Genomic DNA, 15,857 nt, shown 5'->3' with positions numbered 1-15,857 from the left:
GATGCAATACGTTCACACACTTCTACCTAATTACCCTTTGACTGCTACAATGGTCATACAATAGTAGAATATACCTACTTTGGGAATATTTGAATTTCTGGCAACTGTGCATTCTTGAGGTCTGGGATTATGTTTATATAAAGCCATACAGATTACACCATTAAATAATGCCGAAACGATCGTTCTCGTCTTCTTCCAAGAAATGTTACATGTATAAATACGTCCTTGTTGAAATAACAGTCGATACTTTGCTCTTTGTTGTTCAGTTACTATAGGTTTTATATATTCGTTGGGAAATGTAACCGGGGTGTATCCGGTGAATTCAACTTCCTCGTTGTAGAAACAATCACTATATGTCTTCTCATCTGCTGAAGCAGTCAATGATTGGGCGTTAACATTTATGAGGATTCCAAGCTGGCCTCGGGTTGGTATTGGTACATCGGGGTGATCCCATGGGTTTATTTCTATTTGGCTTTTAACAAGATCATATTTGAGTATTACAGAATCTTATCTAGGAGAATTACAGAAATACAGCTGTAACCACCTGTGACCGGGGGTGGGGAGAAGAGCCAGGATTTTCGGCATGAAGAGACCCACCCACCGTGCCTAAAATTTTTTGTACATGTCGACCACAGATTGTTTAAATAACTCCATGGGCTCTTATATTATGTCTAAGATCAAACATTATATTCTAATACGAGGCTCGCAGAGATCACTCTAATTTCGTGAGCTGAAATCCTCATGAGGCAATTCTGATCTGAGACTTCAGAGTACACTAAGCATTTAACTTACTTCAGTACAAAAATATGGTGTGAGGAATGATAGCCTCTTTTCCGGCCTTCACCAGGACAAAGAATCATTTTCGTGTGTCACGACGTTTCTCCGTATACTTTAAGCAGTCTTTCGGAAGTGGACAGGATCTTGTGTGGCCACTTTTCTTGACTCGACTATTGAAGAGAGATAGCATACAACGACTCTCTGATTGCCCACTGATGGCAACCTATTCTTGGCTAAAAAGTCTGGTTGTTTCACGAGGACCGTAGAACCATCTAATCTTAACTGAGATAGCTTGGGTCAACTTAATCGGTATGAAACACGCTCTCATGGGGAAGCTAAAGTTATCAGGAAAAATTGATTGTATGATAGAAGTTTCAACGAGGTTCTTTTTAAAGGCTTGAATTTATCTGAATTGAGACATATTATAACTCATGACAAATTCCATTTTGAAAACAGGGTCAGGGATTTTTGTCAAGTCAAAATTGGCCAATAGATCTGTTAGATATTTTTCATGACCGAAATCCCTTCTATCATGATGACATAATTTGTCAATTATCATGGAATGTTAGTCTTCGATAATAATAGGAGCTAACTAGTCCATGAAATCACACCACTTTCCTCCATAAGCCTATTTGTCTAGTTCCTCTTAACAAATGAAGGTTTAAATTCTACGTTCCTTTGCATTTCTCTCCTGACAGGAGCCAGGTGTGAACAAGACAGTCTGGATGGAGTGGAGCACCTGTGACTGTGGTTATCTGAGATTTGGGTAGATCTATCTCCAGACAGAGTAGATCGTTGACCCAGGCCTTGTCCTGCTCTGATTCCTCGACATGTGTATATTTTCAGCATCAAGACTATGGGTGGGTATGCAAGGCCCACAGCCCTTCCCAACTGATGGACACTGCATCCACAACCCAAGCGTCTGGGTCCAAAAGTTTTGGAGATGTACGTGGGCAATTTGTGATTCCGCCTTATCAAAAACAGGTCGATCATGAGACACCCTAAAGTTCGCAAATCTGATAAATGACCGATTCATGGCGGGACTGTTCCGTATGAATAACTTGACCCTTTTCTCAAGAGAATCAGCCAGGTCACTGTATCTGCGAGGAATATGTATGATCTGTACACTGATACTGAGTTGCGAGCACCAATGCAGAAAAAAAAAAACAGAACAGATGGGTCCCTGTTGAGAAGTAGGTCACCACAACTGTGTGAAATAATTAGGACTGTTTTCCTGCCAAGGTGGTCCTTTAAGAAAAGCGAGATGTTGATGAAGATGGTCGATATGGAGAGGCATTTCCTCTGACCCCCACTTGCCGCTGACCACATTAAAGCCAGGCAAAAGATGGGCTCCTGAACCATACATACTTGCATCTGTATATACCGGTACTGTCGTTTCCAGTTGGGGTTTCTCCAGAGGGATTCCTGGTATGAGTCACAACCATGGTTATGCTCCTGACCCTTGTTTGTGATCCTTACTTTTTGCTTTCATCATCATTGGCGACTCAGTCTCGAAAGACCATGAGAATAGCGCCCTTGGGGTGTTGTCTGTCTCTGTTGGCATCGTCTGCTGTGGCTGTGCAGGCTTATACGTGAGTGACAGTCCCTATTGCAGTTGGTGCAGACATACTGGGAAGTCTGCGTTACTGTGGTTGCTCCCGCGTTCTTCTTTCTCAAACGTTTCTCCGCCGCCAACTGGCCTCTCCTCGCATCAGCGACTGATATGCCATTGTTTACCGTCAGTCTCCAGGTGCCTCGGTCCTCGGCCAGCTCTTCCCAGCCATCGGGTGAAATGTTGCATGCCTTCATGTCCCTCTTGCATACATCCTTGAAACGGAGTGAGGGGCGGCCGACTCTTCTCATGCCAGTGGCCAGCTGTCCATATAGGATGTCCTTTGGCAGCTTTCCATCCTCCATGCGTCGGACGTGTCCCAGCCATTGAAGGCGGTGTTTGCTCAGCAGGGAGTACATGCTGTGGGTACTTGCACGCTGCAGGATCTCGCTGTGTGGAACACGGTCTTGCCAGCTGATTTTCAGGATGCGTTTTAGGCACCGTATATGGAAGGAGTTGAGCCGGTGTTCTTGCCTCATGTAGGTTCTCCAGGTCTCACTTCCATATAGAAGGTGCTAAGAACACAGGCCTGGTAGACTCTGACCTTGGTGTGCTCTGTCAGCGCGTTGTTTTCCCACACCCTCTTCGTTAGTCGTGCCATGATGGTGTTTGCCTTTCCAAACCTTCTGTCCAGTTCCATATCAAGCGAGAGAGTGTTGCTGATGGTTGACCCCAGGTAGGTAAAGTTGTTGACTGCTTCCAGGGTGACACAGTTGATTTTGATGGCAGGGGCAATGGTGGTATCTTGCACGCTGACATTTGTTTTTTTCCAAGCTGATGGTGAGACCAAACTGCATGCAGGCATCAGCAAAACGGTCTCCCAGTCTCTGGAGGGCTTCCTCGGTGTGGGTCACAAGAGCTGCGTCATCTGCAAAAAGCATCTCCCTGATGAGCACAGCTCTCACTTTGGTCTTTGAGCGCAGTCGTGCCAGGTTGAACAGCCTCCCATCGGACCTGGTGTGTAGATATATGCCTACCGTGGACGAGTCAAAGGCGTAGGACAGGAGCAGGGAGAAGAAGATCCCAAAACGTGTTGGTGCCAACATGCAACTCTGCTTCACGCCGCTGTTAATTGGGAAGGAGGTTGAGGAGGATCCATCATACAGGACTGTTCCCTTCATATCTGCATGGAAAGAGATTATTATGCTGAGGTGTTTTGGGGGGCAACCGATCTTACTGAGAAGTTCAAAAAGGCCCTTCCTGCTGACCAAGTCAAAGGCCTTGGTGAGGTCGATGAACATCATTTAGAGTGGTTGACCTTGTTCTCTGCTCTTCTCTTAGAGTTGTCGTAGGGAAAAGATCACGTATGTCGTCGACCTGCCTGCTCTGAAGCCGTACTGGGATTGCGGGTACACACAGTCCACCAGCAACTGCAGCCTGTTGAGTATGATGCGGGCGTACACTTTACCAAGGCTACTCAAGAGCGAGATCCCTCTGCATTTATTACAGTCACTGCGGTCGCCCTTATTTTTGTAAAGGGTCACAATTGTGGCATCGCGCATGTCTTTGGGGACTGCTCCTTCCTCCCAGCAGAGGCAAAGTAGCTAATGCAGTGGTTTAATCAATGTTGGTTTTCCACGTTTGATAGCTTCGGGCGGGATGCTGTCACTACCTGGTGCTTTGTCCTTTGGGAGGTAGTCGATTGCTTTGCTGAGCTCCTCTAAGGTTGGCACTTTGTCGAGCTCTTCCATGGTGGGCAGATTCTTTATGCTGCTGAGGGATGGATCTGCAATTGACATTTCTCGGGAGTATAGCTCTGAGTAGTACTCCACCCATCTGGCCATCTGTTGCCCACGGTATGTGATCTTCTCTCCCATCAGAGATTTCAGGGGAGCGACCCCTTTCACTGTAGGGCCTAGAGCCTTCTTGATGCCACTGTACATACCTTGGATGTGTCCGGACTCGGCACTGCCCTGGATCCCTTCACACAGTTGTTGCCAGTACTCGTTCGCACACTGTCTAGCGATGCGTTGGGTGTTACTTCGGGCACCTCTGAGAGCAGCAAGCGTCCGTTCATTAGGGCATTTTTTGTAAGCTATGAAGGTTTTTCGTTTCTCCTCGATTTGTGGTTCCATCCTTGATAGGTGTGCGTTAAACCAGTCCTGGCTGGGTCGTTCCTTCTTACCAAACGTGGACATAGCTGTACTGTAGATGGCACCCTTCATGGCGTTCCACTTGGCTGTAGCGTCGTGCTCAGGCAGGTCCTGGAGAGCCTTGTCCAGGGTGGACACATACTCCTCCATCTTGGCGGGGACTGACATCTGCGCAGTGTTTATGCGAGGGCGTCCTTTTGGTTTTGAGCGGTGTAGTGTGTGTGGCTGAAGTCGCACTCTGCTGCTCACGAGGGCATGGTCGGAGTCGCAGTTTGCACTGTGGTAGGTTCTGGTGGAGAGGACGCTGTTAAGGGCAGAGCGCGTTGGTGCCAGCGAGGAGACCAGGGGTGTTTCCATGACACTTTGTGTTGTGGCTTACACTTGAAGAAGGTGTTTGTGACGCACAGGCCATGGTAGGTGCATAGCTTCAGCAGTCTCTGACCGTTTTCGTTGGTCTTTCCAGTGCCATGGTATCCAAGGCAGGTAGGCCATGACTCGTGGTCCGCACCTACTCTGGCATTAAAGTCGCCGAGAAAGAACAGTGGTTCGTTTTGGGGGCATCCTTTGATCTGTTCGTCCAGCTGCCCATAGAACTGATCCTTTGCGTCTTCTGACGACGTGAGGGTGGGGGCGTAGACACTGATGATGTTGACAGGACCTGCAGCAGTGGTGATGCGGATGGACAAGAGACGCTCAGTTCCCCCTGTGGGAGGTTCAACCGAGGCCAAGTGAATGTTTCTGATGGCGAAGCCCACTCCGTGCTGGCGGGGCTCCTCAGGTTCTCGACCCTTCCAGAAGAAGGTGTAGTTTACCTCTCTGAGGGAGCCACTAGAGGCGAGCCTGGTTTCCTGGAGGGCAGCTATGCTGATATTTAGTCTGGTGAGTTCTCTATCGATGATGGCCGTCTTTCTGGTGTCGTCCACTTCTCCGAGGTCGTCGGAGATGCCTGTACACATGGTACGTACATTTCATCTTGCAAATCGAAGAACTGGAGTCTTCTTTATTGGCTTCTTGTTTCTTTTGTCTGGTGTGGAATTACCGTCTGCTTGTAATGCTGAACAATACACTGAGCTCCCGACACCCACTGGAGCAGGCAGACGATGGCGGGTCGACACCTTATTGACCAGGGGCTGCCCGGCTTGAGGCGGGCGATAGTCGGCCAGTGGGACACGATGATCCCTCCCACCGTCAAAGCTGACCCGTGGCGCCCCTTCCCTACGCCAATTGGGTGGGACTTATAACCCGTAAACTGTCATCTTCCGTGTTGTTTCCTCACTCAGTAGCGAGACTGGAGTGTCCTCTCCAGGGCGCAAGCCAGGGCGTGGAGTATGGAGATCCTGGGCTGCCCAGACGTCAGGATCCCCCTCTTGTCCTTGCTGGTGGGGTCCAAAGGAATGCTGAGCATGACATTTGGTACCAGTTTGGATGCAGGAGCTGCCGGAAGGAAGTCGTAGTCGACACCCAGACACCTTGGGGGCTCCACTCCGGGTTTTCTGTCTGGATTTACTCCCGTAGCCTTTCCTTCTCCCGAAGATATCCACAAGGCAGTGAAGCCATCATCCATTGGATGGGACTTGGTGGGTTTTGAATCAGAGTTTCCTTCTCCTAGATGAACTGCCTGACAAGGCTAACAAGCTTCATCTGCCCAGGTTTGGAGTCAGAGTTTCCCTTCTCTTAGACTGGATGCCTGCCAAGGCTAACAAGCCCAGTCTGCCCACCCAGTTATACCGCCGGGCACTCGGTCGCGCCACACAGCAGGCTCTGTGAAAACAGGGGGCCCCGCGTGAAGGTGCTGCTGTGGACACAATAGTGTAGGAGAGGCCATATGCAAGTAACCTCCTGCCCGGCAGAGTGAGATAGTGGTCCTGCGGCAATCACTACACCTAGGAAGGAGAGACTATGAGAGACACTTCACTTTCCTTTGGCAAGCGGGATGTCAGGCCCAGGCCTCGCACCCAACCGCCTTACTCTTTGCTTTAGTGAACTAGAAAATGGGTGCCATTGAGCCATTAATGTCATCTGTAAGGGGCACATAATAAAGGCGCAACAGGATCAAACTGACTAAAGCATTAAATAATCGGAGGAGTTTACTGAACTTTCTCACTGAAATCCAGTCCTGTTGGAAATGGACTCAATGAGTTTGACGATCCTTACTATTCAAACATGGAGAAGAAATATGATATAAAAATTTGTGATAAATTCCATACCCAGATCGACAAAACTGTGATGGAAGGAGATCAGACTTTTCCCTGTGCACTAGAAAACTGAGATGATTCAAAAGGATAGGACATCATTTATGACTTTGGCAATAATAGAACTTACAACTTGTTTCTGGGTGATTTCCAAATACAATGCTGTTGCTTTAAATGAAGTCAACCAGAACAGGGTGATGACACAAATCCTTGATTCTGATAAAGGCACAGGAGTTGACGTGTAGACCAAATGAAAGAATCTGAAACTGGTAAACATTTTTGCAGTACACAAAATCAATTTCTGCAACAACATGAGGATTGGGACATGAAAGTGGTACAGATGACTCTAGTACTGGCCATTAAAAGTGTGTGGTATTACCAGTATATTGTGATAATTTTTCTGGTGGTATGTACCACTGCATTTTTTCACTGTACTGGAATGTCGGCAGTTTCTGCTATGTATGGAAACTCCTAAATAAACTTGCCACAAATTTAATATTATTAACAGCATGTTTTCATTATTTTATGATAAAATAATTAAAAAATTACTTTTCTTACAGAACAGTTGTATTTGTCACATTTTAAATATTATAAATATAATTATAGTTAAAAATCCTTTATTCACATTTTAAATATTATAAATATAATTATAGTTAAAATCCTTTATTCACATTTTAAATATTATAAATATAATTATAGTTAAAATCCTTTATTCACATTTTAAATGTTATAAATATTTTTATAGTTAAAATCCTCTATGTCACATTTTAAATATTATAAATATAATTATAGTTAAAATCCTTTATTCACATTTTAAATATTATAAATATAATTATAGTTAAAATCCTTTATGTCACATTTTAAATATTATAAATATAATTATAGTTAAAATCCTTTATTCACATTTTAAATATTGTAAATATAATTATAGTTAAAATCCTTTATGTCACATTTTAAATATTATAAATATATTTATAGTTAAAATCCTTTATTCACATTTTAAATATTATAAATATAATTATAGTTAAAATCCTTTATTCACATTTTAAATATTATAAATATAATTATAGTTAAAATCCTTTATGTCACATTTTAAATATTATAAATATATTTATAGTTAAAATCCTTTATTCACATTTTAAATATTATAAATATAATTATAGTTAAAATCCTTTATTCACATGCTTGACAAATGTCATATATGAAAACATTGTGGCCAAATGGGATAGTCTTCCTGTATACTATATCAATAATGCACCTAGTAAATTGTAGGCTGGGTGTCATCTATAGTGTAAGCTTAATCATCCCATTTTAGTTACAGTTTCAAGATTACAACAAATATGATTATGAATATACACACAGCAGGTTCATCTACTACTGGGAGGAGGGTTGCAATGTTCTTTTGAGCCGAACTATTTTATTTTATTTCAAGATAATGAATAAATTTTCAAATAATGTAACGGATATATGTGTAGTTTTGCTAAAAATCAGCCCAAGCTATTTGTCACAGCTACTGACAGATGGAATGGTTTTAAACAAATAATATTAAATTGTTGGTCCCTAATATAATTGTGGTATAATGTGGTATGTATCACAGTATGTTAAAAAATACCACAGTATACCCTGGTACAAAACTTTGTCATCCTAAATACCTCTAACAACCATGACATGGGAATGTGGGCTGGATGGATCTGTAAGATCACTATAATTGTATGTGTGTGTAACCATATGCATGGTGACACTAACAAATATATTAGTAAGATCACTATAATTGTAACCATATGACTGATGACACTGACAGATCCATCAGTAAAATTAATGATTACAGGTATGTGTAACCATATGACTGGTGACACTGACAGATGTGTAACCATAACCCTGGTGACACTGACAGATCCATCAGTAAGATCACTGACTGTAGGCATGTGTAACCTTATGACTGGTGACACTGACAGATCCATCAGTAAGATCACTGATTGTAGGTGTGTGTAACCATATGCATGGTGACACTGACAAATCCATCAGTAAGATCACTATAATTGTAGGTATGTGTAACCATATGACTGGTGACACTGACAGACTGATCAGTAAGATCACTGATTGTATGTGTGTGTAACCATATGACTGGTGACACCGACAGATCTATCAGTAAGATCACTATAATTGTAGGCATGTGTAACCATATCCCTGGTGACACTGACAGATCCATCAGTACGATCACTGATTGTAGGTGTGTGTAACCATATGCATGGTGACACTGACAAATCCATCAGTAAGATCACTGATTGTAGGTGTGTGTAACCATATGCATGGTGACACTGACAGATAAATCAGTAAGATAACTATAATTGTAGATATGTGTAACCATATGCATGATTACACTGACAGATCCATCAGTAAAATCAATGATTGCAGGTATGTGTAACCATATGCATGGTGACACTGACAGATGTGTAACCATAACCCTGGTTAAACTGACAGATCCATCAGTAAGATCACTGACTGTAGGCATGTGCAACCATATGTCTGATTTTTCCTATATTTTTTCTTGACATTTTACACTTTAAGAACTTATAGACTGCAGCGAATACTTTCAATTTCCATTCTTTGGAAAAGTGGGAGGTACATTGGAGTTCTGACAAGTTTAACTCTTGGGTAAAATGAGAAAAACTGCAGGTTCCAGACCCTGAAACACCACTTTTAAGTTTATGTTCTCACATAAATGCTTGCAGACGTAATTGTGATGATACAAGAGGGTATATCGCATTTATGATGATTATAATGAAACTGAATTAAAAGACCAAACAAAAACACAAATTTAACTTTACAAAAGTTATTTAATTGGTATTTATTTCTAAAAGTGTTACCAACAGATGACATTACTGACATTTTCATGGATCAAAATTCCATCGAATATGATCATGTATGGTGTACTGATAATTTTTCTAAAGAAAATTGAAATATATGGCATCCTATTAAAAGTTGTGAATTTCATCTTGGTTCAAATTTTTGGGCACTAACTTCCTTTTTTGATCATAATGTGAGCAATATATCAAAGTTTGAATACCAGTTTACCAGTTTTTATTGTGGTTTTCTCCACATTCAACAAACATGTAGCAATTCTTAAGGTATTTTCTAGAAGATAAAAAAAAAATCTCTAGGCCTGACCCCACATTATAAAGTGGGTTCACAAGTTATCCAGGTGCAAGTTACCGTGGAAAATGTGCAAGTTGAAATGGAATATGCATGGTGGATAAGGTGGCTAAAATAAAATTAATGCCAAGAAATGGAACAATGCAGTTCCCCCTAATATCACAGCCATGCTTTGTCCTTGTATCTCGGCTTCTGGTTGTTAATCAACCATTTTTAATTTTATCCATAGCAGATTAGTCTTACATACAGATATATATATACAATACTGTACATTATGAATTAAAATCCAATAAATCTTTAAACAAAGTAATTGACACTTGTCACTTAAACTGAAAACACATCTGCAAGACAAGGTTCACTATGCAACCTCACTCCTATTCTCTGTTCCATCCAGCACCTAAAGCATCTTTTTCATTTCTGATATTTATTGATATCAACTACATACAAAGTCTACAAACAGTGACAGACTGCTACTCTACTATGACTAGTTTTCTAATACAATTTAAATGTATTGAATTTACTGTAGCAAATCTGGTTTCTTTCATATTCGATGCTTCCTATAGTTTTATCTACATCTGTTCCTTTCTATTTGTCTTCCTATATTAATCCTTTAGAACTATTTTACAACTTCCCTGTATCAGATGGCTACATTTTCTCTCTTGCTTTCTATTGGTTCTTTGATACAGTCTAACACAGAACTTCTGAGCTCTATGATAACACATTTTAAGCTATTTCTCGACATAAATACATGCAAGTCTCTGCTGATTTAGTCCTAATTGATAAATACATTTGATTCCTCGGAAATAACTGCCTTGCCTAGATCCATTGCATTGAGTATCTTGCCCTGTGGCATTTTGCAATGTCCTATGAGAGCCATTGCAAATTCTGTACTTATATTACACAATGCATTTGATCTGAAGAACACAGCCCAATTTGGTTTGCCCACCAATGCTGTCAGCAATGTCTGTCGACAATAATATGGCCATCCCTGTCCTTGATTCGTAATCGTCCATTAGAGTACCTTGTCTCCTGTCTGCCATCTGGGTACACAGTTTTCACTGTGCCATCAGGGTACTCCCTCCTCTGGAAAGAAGCAAAATCCCAAATAAAACAATTATATGGCTGCATGTTTATGACACAAATAAATAGTATTTTAATATCTGCCAAACGATCATACTTGCTTTTGGCTTCTTGAAAATCCCAGACTTTATCCAATTATTGACTCAACCATTTTTCATGCCAAGTATGGCTCTATCATTTCTTGTGCTTGCATTTTCCTAAGAAACTCCACACTTCACTTAATATTATTATATACTTAAAAATGAGATAAATATTTCAATGGAAGCAAAATTATATTGCCACAGTGGTAATACCATTTTTATTGCCACAGTGGAATTTATCACTTCTGGAACTACTTTCTTTCCCATTCAGGAAATATGTCTGCCCTTATATATGCTATTCAAATCTGTATTTCCATAATTCGACATATTTCATTTTTTTGTTCTTCTCTCTTTCCATCAAGATGAACAGATCATAAAGTGTGTCATGACTGTAGATCCTCTACAATACATTTATAAAATCAATCAGTTGGTGTCCATAAAAAAAATGCCTAAATCACACTCCAATGAACAAAAAATAGGTTTAAAGTATTACTCTTTCAAAATCAGTTTTCCACAAGAATTATGCCAAGTATTAGTGACTGAGCTTACATGACCTATTGTTATTCAACATTCTGTATCACCAATACAGTATTGTATACATTTTGCACTGTACAACAATCAACACAATTTTTGGAATAACTCTGGATTTAGTAATAAAATTGTTTAAGTATCATTTTCACTTCTCAACACAATCATAACCATATTTGAAATGATGGAAAAATCAAACATTGATGAGTGTGGATTGCAAACTGAAACTAAGTGACAATCAAGATATAGGTGCAGCATCTGTTACCAAACTAGACTGCAAGCTTGCACAACCCCAACAATCATGTCTGAATGCAGAAACAAACAAAATAAAAACCCAATCATACACAAGTAAATGCACAATAATTAGAATCTTTTGTGTAAATATTTTACACTCTGAAATCTCTTGAATGTGACTGCTGTTGTGATGTTTCTACAGTTCCCCCAACCCAAACAATATTCATGCTGGAATTGTAGTAACAAACTCAGATGAAACTCTCTTAATTTTCCACCACTCTAATAATTTAAAAAATAACTTATTCTTCTGTCAATCAACAGGCATATGATATTGAAGACACAATCAGGCATATGATACTGAAAACACAGTCAGGCATATGATACTGAAAACACAATCAGGCATATGATACTGAAAACACAGTCAGGCATATGATACTGAAAACACAGTCAGGCATATGATACTGAAACTACAATCAGGCATATGATACTGAAAACACAGGCATATGATACTGAAAACACAGTCAGGCATATGATATTGAAAACACAATCAGGCATATGATACTGAAAACACAGTCAGGCATAAGATACTGAAAACACAGTCAGGCATATGATATTGAAAACACAGTCAGGCATATGATACTGAAAATACAATCAGGCATATGATACTAAAAACACAGTCAGGCATATGATATTGAAAACACAATCAGGCATACGATACTGAAAACACAGTCAGGCATATGATATTGAAAACACAGTCAGGCATATGATACTGAAAATACAATCAGGCATATGATACTAAAAACACAGTCAGGCATACGATACTGAAAACAGTCAGGCATATGATATTGAAATTACATCAACACATAATTGTCTGATATTTCTGTTCAAGTCTGACAGTAAAGTTTTCTTTAACCAGGCCTGCAGACAAGTATCTCAAGTATGGCAGTAAAGTTTTCTTTAACGAGGCCTGCATACAAGTATCTCAAGTATGGCAGTAAAGTTTTCTTTAACCAGGCCTGCAGACAAGTATCTCAAGTCAGACAGTAAAGTTTTCTTTAACCAGACCTGAAGACAAGTATCTCAAGTATGACAGTAAAGTTTTCTTTAACCAGACCTGCAGACAAGTATCTCAAGTATGACAGTAAAGTCTTCTTTAACCAGGCCTGCAGACAAGTATCTCAAGTCAGACAGTAAAGTTTTCTTTAACCAGACCTGAAGACAAGTATCTCAAGTATGACAGTAAAGTTTTCTTTAACCAGACCTGCAGACAAGTATCTCAAGTCAGACAGTAAAGTTTTCTTTAACCAGGCCTGCAGACAAGTATCTCAAATATGACAGTAAAGTTTTCTTTAACCAGACCTGCAGACAAGTATCTCAAGTATGACAGTAAAGTTTTCTTTAACCAGACCTGCAGACAAGTATCTCAAGTCAGACAGTAAAGTTTTCTTTAACCAGACCTGAAGACAAGTATCTCAAGTATGACAGTAAAGTTTTCTTTAACCAGACCTGATGACAAGTATCTCAAGTCAGACAGTAAAGTTTTCTTTAACCAGGCCTGCAGACAAGTATCTCAAATATGACAGTAAAGTTTTCTTTAACCAGACCTGCAGACAAGTATCTCAAGTATGACGGTAAAGTTTTCTTTAACCAGACCTGCAGACAACTATCTCAAGTCAGACAGTAAAGTTTTCTTTAACCAGGCCTGCAGACAAGTATCTCAAATATGACAGTAAAGTTTTCTTTAACCAGACCTGCAGACAAGTATCTCAAGTATGACAGTAAAGTTTTCTTTAACCAGGCCTGCAGACAAGTATCTCAAGTATGACAGTAAAGTTTTCTTTAACCAGACCTGATGACAAGTATCTCAAGTATGACAATAAAGTTTCATTTAACCAGACCTGCAGACAAGTACCTCAAGTATGACAGTAAAGTTTTCTTTAACCAGGCCTGCAGACAAGTATCTCAAGGATGACAGTAAAGTTTTCTTTAACCAGACCTGATGACAAGTATCTCAAGTATGACAATAAAGTTTCATTTAACCAGACCTGCAGACAAGTATCTCAAGTATGACAGTAAAGTTTTCTTTAACCAGGCCTGCAGACAAGTATCTCAAGTATGACAGTAAAGTTTTCTTTAACCAGGCCTGCAGACAAGTATCTCAAGTATGACAGTAAAGTTTTCTTTAGCCAGACCTGCAGACAAGTATCTCAAGTATGACAATAAAGTTTCATTTAATCAGGCCTGCAGACAAGTATCTCAAGTATGACAGTAATGTTTTCTTTAACCAGACCTGCAGACAACTATCTCAAGTATGATAGTAAAGTTTCATTTAATCAGGCCTGCAGACAAGTATCTCAGGATGACAATAAGGATTAGTCATGTTGCTTTTATCTTTTCTTTTCTTTTAATCACCTATTTGCTGCTGAAAGTTGTATACTATGTATGCCATGCTGCCACAAAACTGTGACAAAAATTACACAATAGGATGGACTGATGCTTTCTAGCTATCAAATGTATGAAAACTTTGGAAAAACATGATGACTGAATAACTGCATCCAATAATTATGGGTAACATATGTCCCATGTCTGACACATGGAATGGGTATCTGAGGCAATTTTCTACTCGTGCTAGGAAAAAATGGTTATTTTGGAATCTTTGCTTTCTACTATATTTTTAACCTCTGTGATTACTGCTCAAACATTTAGAAATATTTCATTTTATATGTGTTTCAACTTATGCTGTTCTGATATTTCAAAAGACGTATGAATTTCTTTTAAAACTGCATTGTTATTGTAACTTCTTTTTTGATTTCCTACAAATATCCAGTGGTTTCATATCAACAGACCAAATGATAGCTTAGACTAGTTTCACATCAAGAGACTAACCAACAATAGTGACTAGTTTTATGTCAACCGACTAACTGAAAACAGTGACTAGTTTATTGCCAACTGAATAACTGACAACGCTCACAAATTTTATGTCAACAGACTAATTAACATTGCCTAGTTTCATGTCAAGGGTCTAAATCACAACACTGATAAGTTTCATATCTATTGCATAACTGACAATGCCTACTAGTTTCATGTCAAGACAATCGACAGCACTAACTAACCTCCATTACAGTATGAAAATAACAGCATTTGATAGAAATAAGCAAAACCTTGTAGTCCTGTGTATGTATTTCCCTCTGTCCATTAGGGAACTCCATCATTTTGTCCCCATTCTTGTCAACCCTAATGATGGTTCCATCTGGGAAGATGCTCTCCTCGGAGCCATTAGGAAACAGGTACTTCATGGTCTGGTCTGGAAAAGTGATCTCCTTGGTCCCATCTGGATAATGCTTCTCCACTTGGCTACTATAAGAGATAAAAAGGTCACAATTAGAAATATGTGAAATAATTATTATGAAACAGCAAAGCTGAGACTAGATAATTATGAAGACAAAGAGTTACCTTCCCTGAAGACCCAATGCCCATGAGAATTTCACTGCTGTATAGAGTTGTGATGTGATGTGATTTGGATTTTTAATGTAACTTTAAAAAAATTTCAGTCATATCGCTATGATTTCTGCAATGTGGCAGTTTATAGTGATGTCTAGCACTGGGGCATCATACCGCAGACATGTAGAATGTTGTCCCACCCGGTCACATTATCCTGACACCAGGCCGACCAGTCCTAACACTAACCTCTTAATGCTGAGCGCCAAGTGAGGCAGCTGTTAGTACCATTTTTGTAAGTCTTTGGTATGACTCGGCCGGGGATCAAACCCATGACCTCCCACATCCGAGGCGAACACTCTAACCACTAGGCCACTGGAGCAGTTGTTGTATAGTGTTAAAAACATGAACCTATCTGATGAACCATTTCATATTTGTTGTTTTATTCATACCAAATTTGAAGATTAAAGGTAGATATAACATAAAATATCAACAGCCAATCTGATTAAAATCAGATCTCCAGTGTCCTACATGAAGATCTGACAGGGACCACTTAGGGGTCATGTTCTGGTGACCTATGTTATTCCCTAATGTTATCAACCAATCAGATAAAGACTTATATCTTGACATATGGGAGACTGAGCAATATAAATGATTGTTGTTGTTGTTG

General features: G+C 40.1%; 1 protein-coding gene across 1 annotated transcript in view; it reads right to left on the bottom strand.

Moving 5' to 3' along the window:
• Positions 1-9,491: 9,491 nt before the first annotated feature.
• The window catches only part of LOC149775062 (uncharacterized), an 86,627-nt gene continuing 80,261 nt past the window's right edge, over positions 9,492-15,857 (bottom strand). Inside the window, exons 24-25 of the mRNA XM_089944474.1 lie at positions 14,911-15,106; positions 9,492-10,910 (exon numbers count right to left, since the gene is read on the bottom strand). Of these exons, the coding sequence (XP_089800600.1) occupies positions 10,782-10,910; positions 14,911-15,106 (325 nt within the window). The 3' untranslated portion in view covers positions 9,492-10,781. The remainder of the gene's footprint in view (positions 10,911-14,910; positions 15,107-15,857) is intronic.

The sequence above is a fragment of the Sinohyriopsis cumingii genome, chromosome 19 (assembly GCF_028554795.1).
Source record: "Sinohyriopsis cumingii isolate HCF-2022 chromosome 19, ASM2855479v2, whole genome shotgun sequence".
NCBI classification, from domain to species: domain Eukaryota; kingdom Metazoa; phylum Mollusca; class Bivalvia; order Unionida; family Unionidae; genus Sinohyriopsis; species Sinohyriopsis cumingii.
The sequence above is the reverse complement of the archived record's forward strand: the minus strand, read 5'-3'. Positions and strand labels throughout refer to the sequence as shown.